Source organism: Mastigoproctus giganteus, chromosome 7 (genome assembly GCF_048544385.1).
Source record: "Mastigoproctus giganteus isolate SK-2022 chromosome 7, ASM4854438v1, whole genome shotgun sequence".
Lineage (NCBI taxonomy): Eukaryota > Metazoa > Arthropoda > Arachnida > Uropygi > Thelyphonidae > Mastigoproctus > Mastigoproctus giganteus.
This window is the reverse complement of record NC_143581.1, coordinates 135,880,251-135,900,869: the sequence shown is the minus strand read 5'-3', so window position 1 is coordinate 135,900,869 and position 20,619 is coordinate 135,880,251. Positions and strand designations below refer to the sequence as shown.

Sequence of the window (20,619 nt, the reverse complement as noted above, 5' to 3'; positions counted from 1 at the left end):
AGATATGAAGTTTTCTGAGCAATGCAGACAGGCTGCCAGGGCAGATCATGGGGTTTTGTCAATGATATATAGGAATTTTGCTAGCAGGGGAAAAGGAGGTGATTATCCCTCTGTATAAGGCAATTGTCAGGCAACGCCTTGAGTACTGCGTACAGGTCTGGAGGCCTCATTTTAGGAAGGATGTAGATTTGCTTGAGCATGTACAGAGAAGGGCAACAAGATTGATGAAGGGAATGAAGGGATCTCTTACCAAGAGAGAGGCTTAAGTTCTGCAAATTGTTGGAGACTAGGCACCTTCGCGGTGATCTGATTGAGGTATATAAGACCTTGATTGGGTTGAGCACGCTGAATTCTGATGGGATCCTTCCACTTATTCAGATTACGAACCTAAGGGGGTATAAATTCAAATTAAGAAAAGACAGATATAGAATAGATGTGCGGAAATTTGCCTTTAGCCAGCGTCTGGTTAATTGCTGGAACAAACTTCCATCTGTCGTTGTGGAAGTTGATAGGTTGAAAAATTTAAGGAGGAACTGGACAGGCATTTGGAGGGAATGGTGAAATTTTTTTTTTTTTTTTTTTTTTTGGCTGATGCATAAGCTCCTACACATGCTTTCTTGCATCACATGCCACTACTATTACTACTACTATATTGTGGGGCTGGGATGCCTAATCTATCATCCCCATCCTTCTACCTGTTGATAGGTTGAATAAATTTAAGGAGGAACTGGACAGGCATTTGGAGGGAATGGCGTTACTTTTTTTTTTTTTTTTGTTTTTGGCTGATGCATAAGTTCATACACATGCTTTCTTGCATCACATGCCACTACTATTACTACTACTACCTTTGTGGGGCTAGGATGCCTAATCTATAATCCCCATCCTTCTACCTCCCCCCCCCCATCTTCATCCCCCTCTAACTAAAATTACAGAGTATGGCCCCTAACAATTTCAACAAATTCTAATCAACTTAATTCTAAATTCAACCACTTTTTCATGAATCTCTTTTGGTCTTTCCAAATTCTAGTATTAACCCCCCCCCGCCAACTCCATTTTTATAGGCCTTGCCAGCCACTGATATACCCTCAGAAATTAGATGGCAGTGGCTGCCAGATTACTTAAATAATCTACTGGGTGCCTGACCTGCATCCTTGTGGCAAAGTATTTGCAATAGTGGGTCCCAATGCTAAGTGGTCAGAGAAACAACAGACATAATACTACACAACATTCCACTCACTATACACATTCAAATCTCTGGCTTTTGCAGAGTTGTGTGACACACGTACAAGGAACACAACGCCAAGATGGGGAAACCCCTAGTGCCGTCAGACAACTAACGCAGTTTACACTTTAATACCTTTAGAAAGGATGCAAAAAGGGACAACCAGGGGGGAAAAAAGTGTAGCTAGCTAATTAGTAATCAGCTCACCACATAATTCAGCTCTACTTACTCTGAGTGACTTTCATCCAGAATATCAAGAAATATGGTAAACTATAGAAAAAATATTCAAAAGTATTTACCTTTCTTAATTTATTTGTGAAAAAAAGAGTCTGCAGTAATGAATTCATATAACAGGTGGCACCCTGATTCTTTAATCCAACATACCCAGTATGCTTCTTTGAGTCCCAGCTAAAAAGAAACAAAATAAAATTAAAATATTTTAAATTTCAATATAGTCCAGCATAACCAAAGGATATAAATTAGGTAGGGCATTAGCATTAGTAGAAGCATATAATGCAAGAAAGAAAGCTTATAAAATAAGAAGATGGGTGTCCCACATATCAGTATTAGTAATGGCCACATGGTGCAAAGAACCTATGGCTTATGCTGCACCAGCCAAAAAAACATAAATAAATAACACAAAATAATAAGAATAAAAACAAATTAACAATCATCAACCGGTGCAATACCACCACTTTGCTTATTGGAGGCTTGAAGTGGAGAAACCCATGTTTAGCCTATAGAGCTAAGTTCCCGTCAACCCTTTCATATCTCTTCCGTCATGCAGTATGATTGATGACTTTTAAGGTTATGATGAACGTCGTGGCGAGATCCAATATTCCTTACATTTCAAGGGATACAGCTCTAAAGCGGTGTTCGCAGACCAGCCGCTAGTTAGTATACTAGACCGAACCTACTGGTAACTCTCTAGGAGGCTTCCGGATCAGCTATTGTATAATCTTGCTACCTCTACTCTGCCAGATAGTGACTGCAGGGAGTCCGAGTAGTGTGTATGCGGGGCGCATTGTCGAGGATCTGGGTATATTCTTACCATGTGTACGCTATATCCAAAAATTTAATTACTTCATACAGCATGTCCCACCCACTTTTTCTTACTATTGAATACACCGTGAATTGTCAAACTAATAGAGCAAGCTTATCTACAAAAAGATCTAAACCTCCCAAGTACTTCCTAATTCATTTCACAAATATATGTGATCTCAATTCTAATCTCAACGATGTCCATTTCCACTTACAGTCTGCCAAACCCCATGTACGTTTTCTGACAGAATCTCAGTTATTGGTTGATTCAACTACTGCTCATCTCAGATGCCCAAATTATTCGCTGTATGATTCCTTTCGCCTCAAAGGTGGTACTTGTGCATATGTCCGTTCTGATATTCCCTGTCACAGACTTGGCAATTTGGAATCTCCACTCTTTGATCTTCTCTGGCTTAAAATCTCTCTACCTCATTGTGTCAAATTCATCTGTTGTCTCTACCATTCTCCCAACTCCACTAACCACTTGGAGCTCTTTGACTTCATCTCGTTGCAACTTGACTTTCTCCACTCCAACTTTCCTAACACTGAGGTAATTTTCCTTGGTGATTTTAATGTTCACAACTCCAGCTGGCTTCCATTTTCTAGTCACACCGACCCAGCTGTTCGTGATGCTGAGGCTTTTGCAATTACTAATCATACAGCCAAAATCCTTGATCTTTTTCTCACAAACAATTCTTCTAAGTACACGGCAGAAGTGAGAGATCCTTTAGGCATTTCAGATCACAACTTGGTAATTGTCTCTTTTCCAATGGAGCCTTTATAGCATGGCTATTCCCAACCTTGTGTTGTTTGGCATTACAAGAATGCAAAATGGGATGACCTGCGAGACTTCTTTTCTTCTTTTCCTGGGTCGGATTACTGTTTCAAAAATTCTGATGTCAACGTTTCCTGAGATCGTGTCAGTGAAATTATTCTTGCAGGAATGGAATCCTTTATCCCACACTCCACTTTAAAATCTCATCCTTTATCTAAACCTTGGTTTTCCAATAAATGTGCTACGGCTGTTCAAGAGAAGAATGCTGCATATTGTAATTGGTTTGTTTCTAATTCTTCAGTTTCATTTTCTGCCTACACCAAAGCTCGCAACAATTGTAAAGCAGTTATTAATCAGTCCAAACTAGAGTTTGAACAGGCTAAGAGTAGAAAACTTGCTTCTTGCCCTAATGGTAGCCGAGCATTCTGGTCTCTTGCCAAAGCTATTGGCAGCAACTTTTGCCCATCTCTGCTCCCACCTCTGTACAAACCAGATGGTTCTGTTGTCACTTCAGCCAAGGATAAAGCTGACCTGCTAGCATCCCATTTTTCTTCCAACTCATGTATTAATCATCTTGGTAAAACACTTCCCACCATTCCCAACATGCTCCATTCAATGCCTCCTGTGGTCTTCAATCAAAAGGATGTCAGAAGGATTTTGATGAATCTTGATGATAACAAAGCTCCTGGTCCCGACGGTATTTCTCCACTTGTTCTCAAAATCTGTGCTCCTGAACTTACTCCTATTCTTTGCCGCCTTTTTTCACTTTCTTATTCCAAAGATGTTTTTTCCTTCTGATTGGAAATTTGATAATATACAGCCAGTTCCTAAAAAGGGTGACAAATCCCTCCCATCCAATTATCGTCCCATTGCAATTACTTCTACTATTTCTAAAGTAATCGAGAAATCAATTAACCACCAACTCTTAAACTACCTAGGAACCTTCCGCCTGATCAACGATCGCAAGTATGGATTCCATCAGTGTCGATCCACTGGTGATATTCTGGCTTATGTTATCCATTTATGGACTAATTCAATCGAAAGGTTCGGTGAAACACAAGTAGTTGCTCTTGACATCTCAAAGGCTTTCGATCATATTTGGCATAAAGGTCTTCTAAACAAGCTTCCATCTTACCTTTGAATTTCCTCAAACTGTCAGCCTCTATCACCCATGCAGGCAACTTCCAGTAATTTTTAACTCGCTGGCTAAAATAATTTTCGGCAATCCAGTCTAAACAACTCCAACTGTAATAATAATGAAATGATGGCCCCTAGTTCTAGAATCATTTATAACTGTGAAAATTTCATCCTTATTCATTTTGCTTATGCCTCTCAGACTCTTAAACACCTTAATCAAGTTGCCTTTAAGGTGCCTAGTTTCCAAGCTCTGCAACCCACATATTCAGTCTTTCCTCATATGGACGGCATTTTGCCGATCTCACGAGGCAAGTCACCTGTCTTTGGAACCTTTCAAGGAGCAATATCTTTCTTTAGGTGAGGTCTCCATACTTGAACACAATATTCAAAGTGTGGTCTAACAACAGCCTTATACAGCAGGCCCCCATTATAACGGGGGCCTGCTCTTGTTAGACCACACTTTACGCTGATTCGCTATAACGCTATTCTTATATTATAACCCGTATCTGACTATAACACTGTCACAGATCACTATAATGCTCTTTTACAGAATGAATTTTTGGCATATTTAAACGAAATCGTTTCATTTGTTGGAGTCGATAGCTTGAAAATGAATAGGAAAACAGCATTAAAACGTTTTCCATGCCGACTTGAGAAATTTTTCCACGCTCAGTGAAATTTTCTCACATGCTAATTTAATTGCAGTACAGTGACTTGTTACGTAGTTCAGAGATCAACATTTTAAAAAATGATCAAGTATATTGCTTGTAATATTTGCGTTATATGCATTTATCCGAAGTCTGCTCATCACTCAGTACCATATTAGACATCGTGCAAAATGGACAGTTTACTTGAACATTGTATCATAATTGATGCAACCAACACAGTTACATTTTCGAAGAGTTAATAATGGCCGATAAGAATGAAAAAGCAGCAACGTCTGAGCACAGTACGAAGACTATAAATGTAAGAAAAAGACTGAATTTGAAAATTAAATTAGACGTTTTGAAGCAGATCGATTCGGGTCAAAGACAAGCGAATGTGTGCGATAATTTAGGACTTGCAAGTTTAACTGTAAGAACAATTATAAAAAAAAAATAAAGAATTAATTTTAGCAGCAGGAAAGATAGCTGTTCCACTGCAAGAAACTAGGGCTAGGCCGGCTATTAGGTTTGAAATGGAAAGACTAACTAATTTTATTGAAGATAATATCCAATGCAGAATTCGGTTAATATTATTAAGAGAGAGAGAGAGAGAGGGGAAAAAAGAGATTAGCCAATATGACTATCTGAAGAAAACTCACCTAAAAAAAAAAAAAATGTGGAACCATTTAAAACTAGTAAGGGCTTGTTGAATAGATTTAAAAGCCAGGGAGAAGCCGCAAGTGCAGATTAAGGAGCTGAAACTTTCAAAAAAGAACTTGTTAAAATTATTGAATAGGGGTATTATGTGTTATACTTCTCAGCAAGTTTTTAACATAGATGAAACAGGACTTTTGTGGAAACGAATGCCTAAAAGAAGTTTCATATTGAAAGAGAGAGGAAAAAAAAAACATGCCAGGTAAAGAAGAAAAAAACATGCCAGGTTTCAAAGCGGCAAAGGATCGATTGACTTTATCGTTGGGTGGTACCGCTGCGGGGGATTTAAAATTAATACCCCTTTTAGTTTATTTGGAAGAGGGCCAAAGTTCAACCAAAAACCGACACATTTTTCTTGATTAAATTCATCAATTAAATTAAATCAATTAAATTCATGATTTTAATTGGAATTTTAAGTTTAATTTTGATACGTAAGTAGTTACCACATAATTATATACGTATGAAATGCAGAATATTTTATATGCACAAATATTTGAATATTAAATATTTTGACCGACATTTGTGCATTTTTTCACTACCGTTTATTATCGATTAGAAAATATCCTATGGCACCGACCACAACTCACAAATACGTTAATATGTTACCTTGTGGGAATGTGGCGCTCGCTTAGGTCGTATTCACTTAGTGCTCTGTTTTTACGGAACCAATTATCAGCGTTAAACTGGGGTCACCTGTATAATGTGATTATGACATCCTTATCTCTACTAGCAATTGTTCAAAAAATCATCGATCACCACGGGCCTACCTCGCAACCAGTTGTCTACAATGCTCGGAGAACTTCATGTCCGACTGTATCGTAACAGCCAAGTTTCTTTCCTCCACTACTGGCTTTAGTTCAAATCCGCCAAGTATATAAGTTATTTTGAGGTTACTGTTACCCAGGTGCAATACCTTACACTTTGCTGGATCAAAGCATAGCTACCATTTTCCTCACCATCCATGAAGTCTATGTAGGTCACTCTGAAGAAGCACTGCTTGGCAGTGATTAACTACTCTACCAATCTTTACATCATCTGCAAATCATCATCATTCATGAAAATCAAAAACAGCAGCGGTGCTAATACTGATCCTTGGGAAACCCCACTTCTTACATCAACCCAATCTGAGGAACAACCACTTATCACAACCCTCTACCTCCTACCCTGAAGCCATCCTGCTATCCATCTAAGGATATTCCTTGTGATTCCAACCTGTTCCAGCTTATAAAGTAACTGGTCATGTGGGAGTGAGTCAAATGCTTTGCTGAAATCCAAATAATGTCCAAATTATTCCTTAAGTCCAGCTCTTGAGTGACCCTGTAAAAATAGCTAATCAGATTAGTTAAACATAATTTTTCCTTTACAAAACCATGCGGAAGTATCCTTCAGAATTCCATTTCTATCCAAGTGATCCTGAATTCCATCCTTGTTCACAGTCTCCATGATTTTTCCCTACTACTGAAGTTAGACTAACCGGCTGATAATTTCCCATTTCGCTCTTAGAACCACACTTGTGTATTGGAGATACATTGGCACTTTTCCAATCCAACGGAATTACTCCCGAGTCCAGTGATGCTCTCATAATTAGCCACAACGGTTCAATGCACTCACTTGTTGCCTCCCTTGAGATTATAGGGTAAATGCCATCAACCCCAGGAGCCTTACTGGCCTGTAGGCTCAAAAGTTTTTTCATTTAATAAACATGTGAAATTTAAACATCATTAATTACATTTTTTCCCCCCCAACTTCGCTGCCATAATTTCTCATTGACATAAAGGGTTTTTATTCTGTAAATACTGATGCAAAATAACTGTTGAATTCATCTGCAACTTCAGCTGGGGTATCTAATATTATTCCACATCCAATACATAAGAGTCCAATCTGGTTTGTCCTTCTCTTCTTTGCATTTATATATGTGAAGAATTCCGTATACCCCCTTTTTGCTCTCTTTGCCAGCAATTTCTCATAATCTGCCTTTGCAGACTAACCTTTCAGTGGCATTATTACAGATAGATCAATAAGTATTTCGAATTATATCTGTATCTTAATGCATTCTTTATTTTTTTCCCTATTGCATGAATGTCAACTTTTCACTGTCAAAATAAAATGGAGTTCGAGCATTTTTTTTTTAAGCCAAACCAGACAACCGGTGCTTAACAGATTTAAGGGAACCATATCACTCTCTTGAACAAAGAAGGATGAAATTTTCACTATGGTTTTTTTTCCTAAAATAATGCATTATTAGAAATCTATATAGTGGAACTGATATATTGTCAGAGCAAGGCATCTTTGGTATGGAGACAATATCTTTTGTCATTTATGATTTACTATTTGTATGCAAAGTTTTGTTACAGGTCACGGTCCTCATCAGGCCCATGTCAGGGTCCTATTCCAAAAAAAAAAAAAAAAAAAAAAAGGCCTCAGAAAGCCTGAAATCAAACCATGGGGGACATGTTTCAGGTTTGAGATTAGACATGGCATCAACAGAGTTTACCCTCACAGGCAATCCCACTACCAGAATGATCCTGGCAGAACCATCCTGAGTTAACATCGCACACAATGGGGGGGGGGAGATAAAGATAAAATGAAAGCACAAGCACGGAATTAATTTTTTCATTGGTTAATCAATTCAAAATGCTGAATTCTGAAATATCAAGATTCAAATTAACAAGGAAATTCTAATTAACAATATTTATTTTTTGCTTGGATATTGTGGATGCAGTAAATATAACAACCAGCTAAGCCATAATGTGTATAAAAAAGATAATCACAACAAGATAAGCCATAACATGTATGACCTACCTGGTTGTGACTGCAGTGATTGCAGGAACTGGCAATAGTGAGATTTTGGGATTTTCCCAGTTCTTTGACAGCAATTATAAATTCTAAACAAGAATTGACAAATGTTGAAACTTGGGCATACAAGTAAAACAGAAAATGTTTGCTCATTTAGCACCACTGGATGCCTTACGTTTTTGCTAATTTATTGTTTATTAACTTTATACAACAGTTTACTTTAATCCTATTTATTCTTTTATTCCCTTCAGCTAGAAATTTACAAATGGTTTAAATTTGTAAATGAGAAACCTGAAACTCAGAAACTGAGACATAATGAAAAACTGCCAAGCAATTACTGAAGCAATTAGTATTCAAGTTATAATCAGTGCTGCTGATTATAACTTGATTATAAAGGGTGAGTCATAATTCGCTTTACCATTTGTTTTCAATAAAGTTCTCTATAGTTTTAGAACTGCTAGAAAACAATGTAAACATTAATAAGAGACTCAAAAAAAAATTTTTAACTATTTTATTTTACATCTGCCTATTCAAAATAATGGTGGCCTTGCACCTCAAAAAATAACGTATTTTTTTAAAATTCTGAAAAACTTTCCCTATCTTTTAAATGTCCCCACAAAATCCACAGGCATTCAATCTGAAGACTGCGAAGGCCACTCAACTGGACTGCATCTTTTGATCAATCGTTTGAGAATTTTTCATCCAGAAATCTTCTCACCATTAAGGAATAATGAGCAGGTGAACCATCCTGCATAAAGTACAAATCTTCCACAGCAAAATCCTTGAGCATTGCAAGATATAACTCTCAGATTCAGTATTTCCATCAAAGAAATAAGGCCCAATGACACCTTCCGAGCAAATTCCACCCCCAGCCAAGCATATTCAATTCTTGCTCTCTAATAACATGGGGATCATCAATAATCCAGTAAACACAATTTATGCCTATTCACATGACCATTTACAAATCTCAGGAATCTTCTCTGAAAATTGTAATCTTTCGTATGGATCATCCTCACTTAATGGAATTAACAACCTATGGATAGAGGTCTTATACCAAGAAGCCTTTAAAACTTCAATTATTAAGGTCTGAGGGATATATTCAATTCTGAAGACAATCTTCTGAATGATTTTTGTGGAATTTTTAACAAGGACGCACGTACCCTATCAACATTTTTGTAGAAACAAATCAAGTGAGTCTTTTGCTGTTTCTCAAAGGTCAGAAACACTGCCTCATTTCTGAAAACAATAATTAGAAAAATATCTTTTAAATCTTTAAACTTATGAAATTTTAAAATGGTAAAGCAACTTATGATCCACCCTGTATTATGATAGTGTCCTCATCACATTTTTGGACTCTGGGATTCTCGTATTCATATTTTGATTGACAATAAATCCTCTGTGTGTGTGCGTGGGGGGGGAGGAATCATTGAAATAGAGCATTCAGCAAAAAGTAAGTGGATGACTGCCAACGGAGAAGGCTAACAGTGCACCCTCTGCTAATGCTTGGATTTTTATAACTGAGTTCATACAACTTATAATAGCAATAGCGTTTAATGCAATATGAAAATATTGAGTAATTAGATTTATTTACTGTCAAAAAAGCATATTTGTGAGAAAATTATCAATACTGATGCAGGTTTTATTAATTCTTATGCTGAAACTTATCATGAATTGAAGAGGCATTTGGGACTTAGCTGTCCACAGTTGATTCAGCATTGTTTCATTAATTTTATTGAAAACATCAAGAAAATGATTTTTTCAGAAATAATTTTTTTTAGTTTAAATATGTGTGGTGACAAAACATTTTTAATTCCATCCTCTTGATCAGTTCATCAATGAGGCTTACACATTTGTTAATGGACGGTTTTTTCTACCATGACAAAGCCATCATCACTGCCTTTTGTTCCACGTTCTGGTAAATGTCAATATTTCAACATCCATTATATGATGATCTATTGGTGCTTCATTGTAGATAGGAATACCCTTCAATGTCACTCTCCTCTATATTCTTAGCAAATCAGATGGCGTATCTTTGGTGCAAGTTAGTAGTCATTCGCCTCTTTTCATTGGATATATGAAACTCCCCAAAAGTTGGGTCAGTCTCAGAATTATTTGTCAATGAATGTTGTCAGGAACAACGCTTACACCAAACATTTTTCGAAATATTCTGGGATGACCATCCCAAGAATAATGTATGCCTCTCAAACTGGCTGCTGCTTCCCAGGAGTGGCAGCATCTGTCAACCATGCATCAGATCAACTTTTGCAAACTGTAAGGAGGAGAAGAAGGGTTTTTTCCTTTTTGATAATAATCTTCAAGCTTAAAACATAATGCTAACATTTATTAAATTATACATATTCTAAGTACAAATAGTTCTTTCACAATATATTTAATACGGTTTTAAAATGAGATTATAAGATCCACCAGAAAGGATATCTAAATAGTGGATTTTGTAAATTTGTTTTGTAGTTGTTCGGGAAAATTTCGAGCCAAGAGTTGATAAAACAAACCTAGAACTTCAGGATAAGTTTTCATGTATACAGAGCGATCAGCAATTATTTCAGTACAACTAATGAATGTATTATGAATTAATTTTCACTTGTGTAAATGCACACATGATACTGCTGCAGTACAAGGAAAAGACTTCAAAATTTCATAGAAAGTTAATCTGTGGAGAGAGCAAGCAGTATTAGTTTATTTAAAAATAAACTGACCTCATAAAATAGCTTGCTTCACCACTATTCACTTGCATGAATAATCACATTATGTTTGGCAGTCATGTGTGGAAAATCAGAGTATTCTCTGATTTTCCAAATGAGGTCAATGAAAAGAGGTCAATGCAATCATGCAGCCAAACCAAAAGAATACTACTGGCTTCAGAGCACTAAATGCACCCATTCTTATATTCAGGATTTAGTGAAGAAGTAAGTAGCTGCGTGAAACAGTTCATCATCTAGATGCTTCAGAGATAAACTTTTGCACTACATGAGTAAAGGGGGAAATATACAAATCTTAAAATGTCCTGCTTTCAGATGATTGGATTTCTGACTTTGAACTGTTAAAAATTAAGATGACCTTGCCTTGTATGTAAAATTTTTATTTTGTAAAAATTAGTTAAGTTTAACTGTAATAAGAACTAGTGTCAGTAAACAAAAAAAATAACCAAAAAAAAAAGTAGGCATGTAACTGAATACAGAATCACATAAATAACTGTCAATCATCTATTTCTTGCCTGGTAAATTTATGAGGCAATAATGTTAGAAAACAAAAGAGAATGAAATGCAATATAAAAAAAAAATTAATAAATAAATAGAATGCTGGTTCAGCACTGAAATTTATTTAGTAAATAAGAGCATGCAGACAAGTGCACAAAAAGTTACAAGAATCCTAGCTATAATAAAGTGGTGGAAATCTTCATTAAGAAATAAAACTGGAAACAGTCAATGCTATTATGAGCAATTAATCAAGCCAAACAAAATACAAGGAAATTAATTAATTCTGTAACAGACAAAAATCTAAACCTGAATCACAATGTCCACTATTAAAAAGTAATTATCCAAATCTGCTTTTTTCTCAGAGTCCCTAACACAGCTACATTAAGAGGAAAATTGATTCCAGTGTTCCACTTCAGATAGAACAATAATGGCTTGTGTTATTATGCTTTGTGATTTTTTAAATTTATCACGGTAGAGTGAGACTGCTTAAAATTAATGACCCAAAATTTTTATTAAAATACTAATTGTAATTAAATATTATTGTGATAATCAATGTTTCAGTCAATGAAGCAAAGCGATTTATTTATTTATGTTTATTCATTTATTTATTAAGAATCGTGAACAAGCAATTCGAGATGGATTTTTTGAGATCAGCCCGAAGATCTAAACTAGAGAAGAATTGGAAATGAAAATATAAAAACAGCAAAGAACGCTCAAATAAACATTGACAAAATAGAACAAAAAAACGACTAGAATAGTATGGACGTGTTACGAGAATGGGGTAAGATAGATTACCTAAAAAAAAAAACAAAGGAATGGACACCCTGTAGAAGGAAAAGGAGAGGAAGACCTAGAAGCACATGGATCGAGAGAGTGAGGGCGGCTATGGAAAAGAGGAAACTGCAGAATGGCGACTGGGAGGACAGAAAAGAGTGGAGGAATAAAATTAAATTATGAAAAAAAAAAAAAAAGTTAGGCCGAGGATAACTGTGGATATAAAGGAGAAATCCAACAAGAACTAGCAATAATACAACACTGGCTCAAATTAGTAAATTATGTTTCAATATGTGGCTTTTTAGCAAGAAAATAACAATCACTGAAACAGTAATTTTCAAAACATCAATCATTCAGTAATAAAATCTAAATTACTTGTTATCTTTAACAAATAAAATATCACAATTTACATTTATTACAGAAAGAAAACTGTGGTAATCTAAGTAATCATGTCTATTATTTCATTGATAAAGATCATGTAACCTTAAATTACCTCACTCCATGGGGAGCATCAGCACATACCCACACTTCTAAAATGATAGTATCATCTTTGATGTAACCCTTCTCAACATCCAGGACTTCCTAAATAAATATATACATTCAAAATTAAATCATATATGTAAACATTTGTGTGTTAATACATCTTCAGGTATTTAACTCAAGTGAATTCTCCATATCATTAATTAACCCTGCTGTTCTGGTCAGATTTGATCCAAAATATAGTTACATAAATAACCACACACCCAAATTACCAGTGGTTTTTGTTTATTATCTTATGACCTTATATATAAATAAATAAATAAATTTTCTGTTTATATTCCGGAACGACCAAACGGTCAGAGGAGTTTACAAGATACACAGAATACAAGAATCTGACTGTATACATCTGCTGACTGTATACATCCGTGACTGCTGAATACAGCAATGTATTCAGCAGTCACGGGCTTGAACCCCGGTCACTCAAGGCACGTGTACTTATGCACCCGCGCGCCTGACCACTAGGCTATTCGTTCTATGCATACCTATGAAAATAATTAATACATGGATACTATTTTTTTATTTGCATCTTTTATGTTTAAGGTCAATATGGCCCATTGTGCAAATGCAACATGCGAAACATAATAATACAGGACTGGATGTAGGATTGTGCAAAAAAACTCTGAGTTGGCAAAGCATATATACTGTACAAGTTTTTGCAGGTCTGTGCATATTCCTACTGAAGCTTATATGAAATGACCTCGGAGGATTTTAGCCTATTGTATAAATACCATATTTTGTATTTATATAACTAAATTATGGTGGTTCTGTTGAGTGAAAATGATAATTATAACTATCTTCTCATAAATTTTGGAATGATCATGAAATAGAATTAAATTTAGCTGACAGTAAAGAAGAATTATCAAAATTTGAGAATCATATAAGCAGTGTATGGAAGAAATTCAGATTTCAACAAAGATGCTGCTTTGAAATCTGTTCCACTACTTGTCTATTTTGCCTTAAAAAAAGAAGACACTTGAATGCTTAACTGTTTGTACAAGAAGCAATTTTCTACTCTTATCAAGTTGAAAAACGACACTTGGCTGATTAACAGTTCTGTTGCAAGCTTTAGTGAAAAGAATGATCACGAAGCTGAAGATTTGGATGCAAGCCAATTGTGATATGCAACATTCTTATCTTGAACAGCATTAGTTCATTTATTCAAAACCAAAGAGGCGATAAAATTGAGGTTTTAAGACGGATTGGGGAATAAAGAATTTCGTCCATAAAAGAATACAGAGATTTAAAAGAGTAATTCAATTAAGGGAAAAGAACAGGAATTCCAGATCATTCCATTGTACATTCCTGTACTGCCGAACAGAATAAAGTTGAAAATGGCCGCGTGTGTGCGTGCGTGTGTGTGTGTGTGTGTGACAATACAGTGCAAGGAACTTTTTCCAGCACTGGCAGAGGGAAAAAAAAAAAAAAACTAGATAAGAAAATATAAATTATTTCCTTCCCTCCTCACATAGGTAACTATCCAGTTGACCTTTGAATTTATTCAAACTGTCAGCCTTACCTACCCATGAAAGCAACCTGTTCCAGCAATCAATGACTCACTGGTAAAAAAAGAAAACTTCCTACAATCTAGTATAAACCTCTTCCCCTGTAATTTGAATTTATGACCAAGAGCTCTGTAATTCCATCCTTGTTCATTTTACTAGCCTCTCCCAGAGGCCAAACAATCGGAGTCTTTACTCATATGCTTGCCCATTTTCCGGTCTCACCACATGAGTTTGGACCCTTTCAACAAGCTCAATGTCTTTTTTTCAGATGAGGTCTCCATACTTGAACACAATATTCCCAACATGGTCTTACAAACGCCTTCTGCAGTGGGACTAAGATCTCAATATCTCTACAGGACAATGTTTGATAAATCATCAAAAGAACACCATGGGTTTTCCTGGCTGCCTGTTTTAACTGCAGAAAAAACTTCATATCTTTCCATATTATAACTCCAAGATCGCTTTCTTCCTCTACTGTTTTGGTTTCAATCCCACCAGGTGTGTAATTTATTTTGAGGGTGCTATTCCCCAAGTGGAATAGCTTGCATTTTGCTGCATTAAAACACAGCTGCCACTTTTCTGACCATTCTTGCAGCCTACTCAAGTCAGCTTGAAGGAGAGCTGCTCGGTACCGATCATTAACTACTCTAGCAATTTTTACATCACCTGCAAAGTTTCATATTAGGCCTTCTATCCCATCATAAATGTAGTTTATGAAAATCAGAAACAACAGTGGTGCAATAATCAATGCCTGGGGGACTGCATTTCTGGCTTTACACCAGTCCAAAGAATATCCATTAATCACAACTTTCTGCCTTTTGCAGCTAAGTGACAACCCAGATTAGTTGTTGTTATTTGGTTTTTAGGAGCTTTAGCAACTAAGGCAATATTGCTCCGGTGATATGCGGAGGTCACTCCCTGACCTTTCCACATCCACCGTATTTGGTGATCCAGATTAGAATTTTTCCAATAATCCCAACATGTTCCAGCTTATACAATAACCTCTCACAAGGGACTGAGTCAAATGCCTTGACTAAATCCATTCTAGTAATATTCGAATACACTAGGTCAAAATGTTTCCTACATCCAGCTTTATGACTAAATGTGTCAAAATAGCAAACAATGTTATTTAAACATGATTTTCCCTTAAGAAAATCATGTTATGTGTTATTCAGAATGCTATAACTATTTAAATGTCCATGAATTGCACTCTTAATCATTGTTTCTAAGATTTTTCCTACCCTACCACTGAAGTCAGACTAACCAGCCTGTGGTTACCAACTTCACTCTCAGAACTGCCTTTACATATTGGTGATACATTGGCACTTCTCCAATCCAAAGGAATCTCAAGTCCACAGATGCCCTCATAATTAACTTCAATGGTTTATTACATTCTCTGGTGGTCTCCCTCAAAATTAGTGTATACAGGGTGATTCACTACCAGTGCGACAAACTTGCAGGAGGTGTAGGGGGGCACAAAGACGAATCGGAATCATATAGCATTGCAGGGTCCGAAATGCCTTCATTATGCAGTAGAGGACGTTGAACAGGAGGTTGCCTAAACAGCGATCCCGCTGGAAGTCAGCATTTGCAAACCGTTTCTGTTGAAGAAACCAAGTAGCAAAAGTCCTCTGGAGTGGATAATCCACAGGCTCCAATGATTGGACGCGTTGAAGATGGTATGAACTCATTTGGTTTGTTGACAGTATCCTCCATACAGTGGATGGGGAAATACCCAATCGTTAGCTTATCACTCAAGTACTCGTACTCTGATTGCCTTCTGCAAGACGTAGGACATTCTCCTCATTGTCTGGCATCCTCGTCGTTCGATCTCGATTCATGGTACCTCTTGTGAAACAAGCAGTCTCACGTAACCTTCTGTGCACACGTGCAAAAAACGTATGACGAGGAGCACGCCTGTGCTAGAAACGTTCCTGGTGCAAGCGCAGAGCAGCGCGCCCGTTACAGTCCTCAGCTCCATACGCGAGGTGCATGTCGGCCAGTTCAACCTTTGAATACTCGTCCATCCTACTGCCTCGGGAACCAGTTCGCAAATGCTGACTTCCAGTGGGATCACTGTTCACGCGACCTACCGTTCAATGTCCTCTACCGCATGACGAAGGCATTTCGGATCCTGCAATACTATGTGATTCCAATTAGTCTTTGTGCCCCCTACACCTCCTGCAAGTTTGTCGCACTGGTAGTGAATCACCCTGTATATGCCATCAACTCCAGGAGTCTTACTTGCCTTTATGCTTGAAAATTTTTCTAATAAACCGCCATCTGTAATTTCAAAGCCACCAGTTTCATATGGCTCATCATCACTCACACAGCCTGTTCTCAGCATGAAGGGGCTTTCTTCAGTAAAGACAGATGCAAAGTACCTGTTCACTTCATCTGCAACATCAGCTAACACTTCCATACACAGTGCACAAGGGTCTGATCTAATTTGCTTTTTTCTTTCTTGTATTCACATACATGAAAAATTCCTTGTCCCCACTCTTTGCTCTCTGGGCCAGTGCTTTCTCATATGAAGCCTTTGAGTCTCCAACTTTATATGTGGTACTATTACAAATCAACTTGTAATGTTGTAGGCTTCAGTACTATTCATCACTCTGTAACTGTCCCATGTTATCTTTTTCTGCTCTGTTTAACTGGATAGCTCTGCATTCATCAATTTCGGGATCCTCCACGTGCAATATTTTCTTAATGATATTTTTGCATTCAAGGCTTCTATGATTTTTGCTTTAAAGGTATTCCATAATTCAAGTGTATTTACCCTCACTCTGCAATCCACCCAATTAATAGATGCCATATAGGCCTTAAACTGTCAGTCTCCTTTTCTAAAATGAAAACCCATGCCTTTACCTTTAAATATACTGAATCTTTCTTCACTTTTCAACTGATGACTGCATGATCACTACCTACCAATGGTTCTTGTATTAAAGCCCTGTGATGTCATCTAATTCGTGAATATGAGGTAAAGAATATTCTCACCCCTATTTTTATCTCTGACATGATCGGACAAATAATAATCATCTGGTTTATTTAGTAAAATCTATTTAGTTTATTTAAAATCATGTCCCATTCCAGATCGATCTGCAAATATCAAACAAACATTAAATTTCATAAGGCCATGATTTGGAGGATGGCCGCCCACCTGTTTTCCTGTGAGCCACAGCACTCCCACTACCTTGAGCTCTTTGCTTTGCTGCCCTCATCTGAGGCATGATTTTCGTGAAAATTCAATATAATTAAAAATACTACACTAAACTAATATACCTAATGCAGTAATAACACACTATGCACTGGTTATGCTATGTTCACATTATTAATTATATATACATATTGGAATATAAAGCTTACACTATAGGTATTTCGTATAAAGTGCAAATTATATGTATTACACTAAACCATTACTTTTGTAAGATCTAAGTAATTATAATAGATAATTTATCTAACTAACATCAACTGATGCAAACTTTCGAGTTACCAATCTGCCACAATCAAAACATCAGAATTCCCCTACCATGCACTCAATACTATAATAATATAAACAATGGCAGCAAAATTCAAATGTTCTTATTGATACAAAACAATGGCGGCAGAAGTCTAATGTGGTTCCTTAAGCAATTATAAACAATAAGAAACAAACAAATTCACCAACATAATTAAAAATCAAAAATAATAGCTACAATTTTAAATAAAATGTTAAATGCAAAAATAATCCTACTCCAATTAACAAGTTACGCAGAAAAAATACTAAGACACTACTAAGTTTATGTTATATGTATTAGGCGATACAGTTATGCTTGAAAGTTAAAAGTTAATTATAATATATAAAGAAAATTATCCAGCTTGCCTACTTGATTCAAACTTCGGAGCTATCTATTATTATATAAAAATACAGTGGATTCCGGTTATTTGGGCCAGCGGTTAATCGGGGCAGCCGTTTATTTGGGGCAAATCTTAAAAAACAAAAACGAGAAAATAGCCAGGGTTTACTTCGCTTAATTGGGACAGCATGCCATTTGATCGGGGCAGGAGACCACAGCACTGGAGATTACCCTACGATTGTCTCCGACAGTACCACGTGGTTCAGTCGAAATTCTGGAGGTCACAACCATAAAACAATAAAAACAATTAGCAGTCACCTGTTTATTGGGCTTTTCTGTTAGTGAAATCTATCATAAATGGACAGTAAAGTCGATCTTACTGAATTTGCGATAATACCAACAGCTGGAATTCTGTGGGTTATTATGGTGAAATGTGTTTACACTTCCATGAAATCTTCAATCATATAAAAAAATTAATTTTCAGATTTTCTCTTCATTCCTATTTTTAAAGCTTTATAACTCGTTACTCCATTCTCACTTGCACGTATCGTGTTACTTGCAATTTGTGTGTGCCATGTTCTTTGTTATTGATTGCTTATCGTTTTACTGTTTTAAATTTTTACCCCACCCACAAATGTCTGTGAACAGAAATGTCAACTAGTTCGTATGTACATATTACAGTACGTATTAATTATTCTGATTATCACGTATATATTCTTCTGATTTTCAAGTATCATTTAATTTTTTTTTGGTAAGGTAATAAAGGGTAAATTTGTGCTTAATATATCTTTACATTTATAGCTTGTGGATAATATTCCTCCTATTTTCTCTAATTAGAATCGCTGTATAATAGAATTAAAATTCATCACAAACATGATCAGAATGACAGGCGCTTACTACACATCATAGAATGAACGGTACTCTACTATGGTGAATTCGTCATAACATGATTTGATTGTACAATGAATTAATTGTAAAGGGGGGTACGTTGTATTTTTAACTATTTACGTGGAACTTCGGATAATTGGGGCAACTGCTTAATTGGGCCAAAATGCACTAGTCCCGATGTGTGTCCCAAATAACCGGAATGGACTGTACTAGAATTTTCCCTATCACTCAGTCAATAACACTATAACAATGGTGACAAAATTTGACTGATACAAAGGTTCCGAATATATTAAGTAGTAACCTATGACCTTTGTAGCTAAATTTAAAATTAAACTAAACAGTGTGACTAGGACTATAAAGCTATTTTTAGAATACGATGACAATTAGGTCAATAAAATGGCAAAACTTTTCAAAAACTTATTGTTCCTGGGAGCTGAAAATTCTTTGACTAGCACATGGATACTCTCGTTCCCAAACTTGTGTCACTACACGATAATACAATTCAAATAAATTCTGCATCTACTGAGGCGAATTAGAAGAAGCAATGGCCATTTAAGTTACAATTTTGGTGACATTACAATTCACACAAAGAAAAGAATAACGTTTTGCATTCATTCAAGGCATTTAGTGAAGGTAGTACTGTATCAAATAGAAAAGGTACTTATTCGTGTGAATTCCGAACTTAAAACTGAAAGCCTGAAGAATCAAATACAAGCCAAAACAAGATAATTGGAGATACAAATTGACTGAAATTTCTCATTTCGGGAAAATCAGAGCCAAAATTACCATAACATTAACTTTCTCACTGAAAGCCATCAAATATTAGTAAATAATGAACAGTTTGTTGATTGTGACAAAACACATGAAAAACAATCCACTGTAATTTTCTATAAATCACATTGAACCACTGCAGTGGTTCATTATATTTAAGTAGCAGTGCACTGTTCCTTCAATACAATGAATTAATTTAGCATTAATTCAATAGCTGTAAATTATACACTGTAGTTCTGCTTCAAACTTTAAAACTAATGCAGTCTGCCCTTGACCTTGAAAATAGATGGTCTAATGGAGATTGACATACAGGCAGTTCTCGTTTTACAAGTTTTTTTTTTCCCTCCAAGTATCAAGTATCAACAAAATCGAAAATATGAACATTAATTGCAAAAAATGAAAGTTAAATACAGTAATACCCCGACTTACGCGAACTCGGAGTTACGCGGTTCCTGATTTTTTCGTTTGGCAACGCTGCCGCCCACTATCTTCAAGGTCGTTTTTCATATGTTAACGATATACGGTGCGACGGCGGAGAATGAGAGCGAAAGATGAACAAAATTCAACTTTGCTGCTTTTATGTTTTTTATATCAGTGAAGGGGAAACACACTTTCACCATAATAACATAAAAACCAACACAATTCCAGCTATCGGTATAATCGCAAATGCAATTAGATCGAGTTTACTACCAGTTTATAACAGATTCCACTAGCAGAAACGCAACTGGATTTTTATTGTTTTATGGTAGTAACCGCTAGAAATG

General features: G+C 36.2%; 1 protein-coding gene across 1 annotated transcript in view; it reads right to left on the bottom strand.

Annotated features, from left to right (window-relative positions):
* The window catches only part of Usp7 (Ubiquitin-specific protease 7), a 518,151-nt gene that overhangs the window by 355,766 nt on the left and 141,766 nt on the right, over nucleotides 1-20,619 (bottom strand). The window contains exons 7-8 of the mRNA XM_090378438.1: nucleotides 12,812-12,900; nucleotides 1,522-1,630 (exon numbers count right to left, since the gene is read on the bottom strand). Of these exons, the coding sequence (XP_090234564.1) occupies nucleotides 1,522-1,630; nucleotides 12,812-12,900 (198 nt within the window). The remainder of the gene's footprint in view (nucleotides 1-1,521; nucleotides 1,631-12,811; nucleotides 12,901-20,619) is intronic.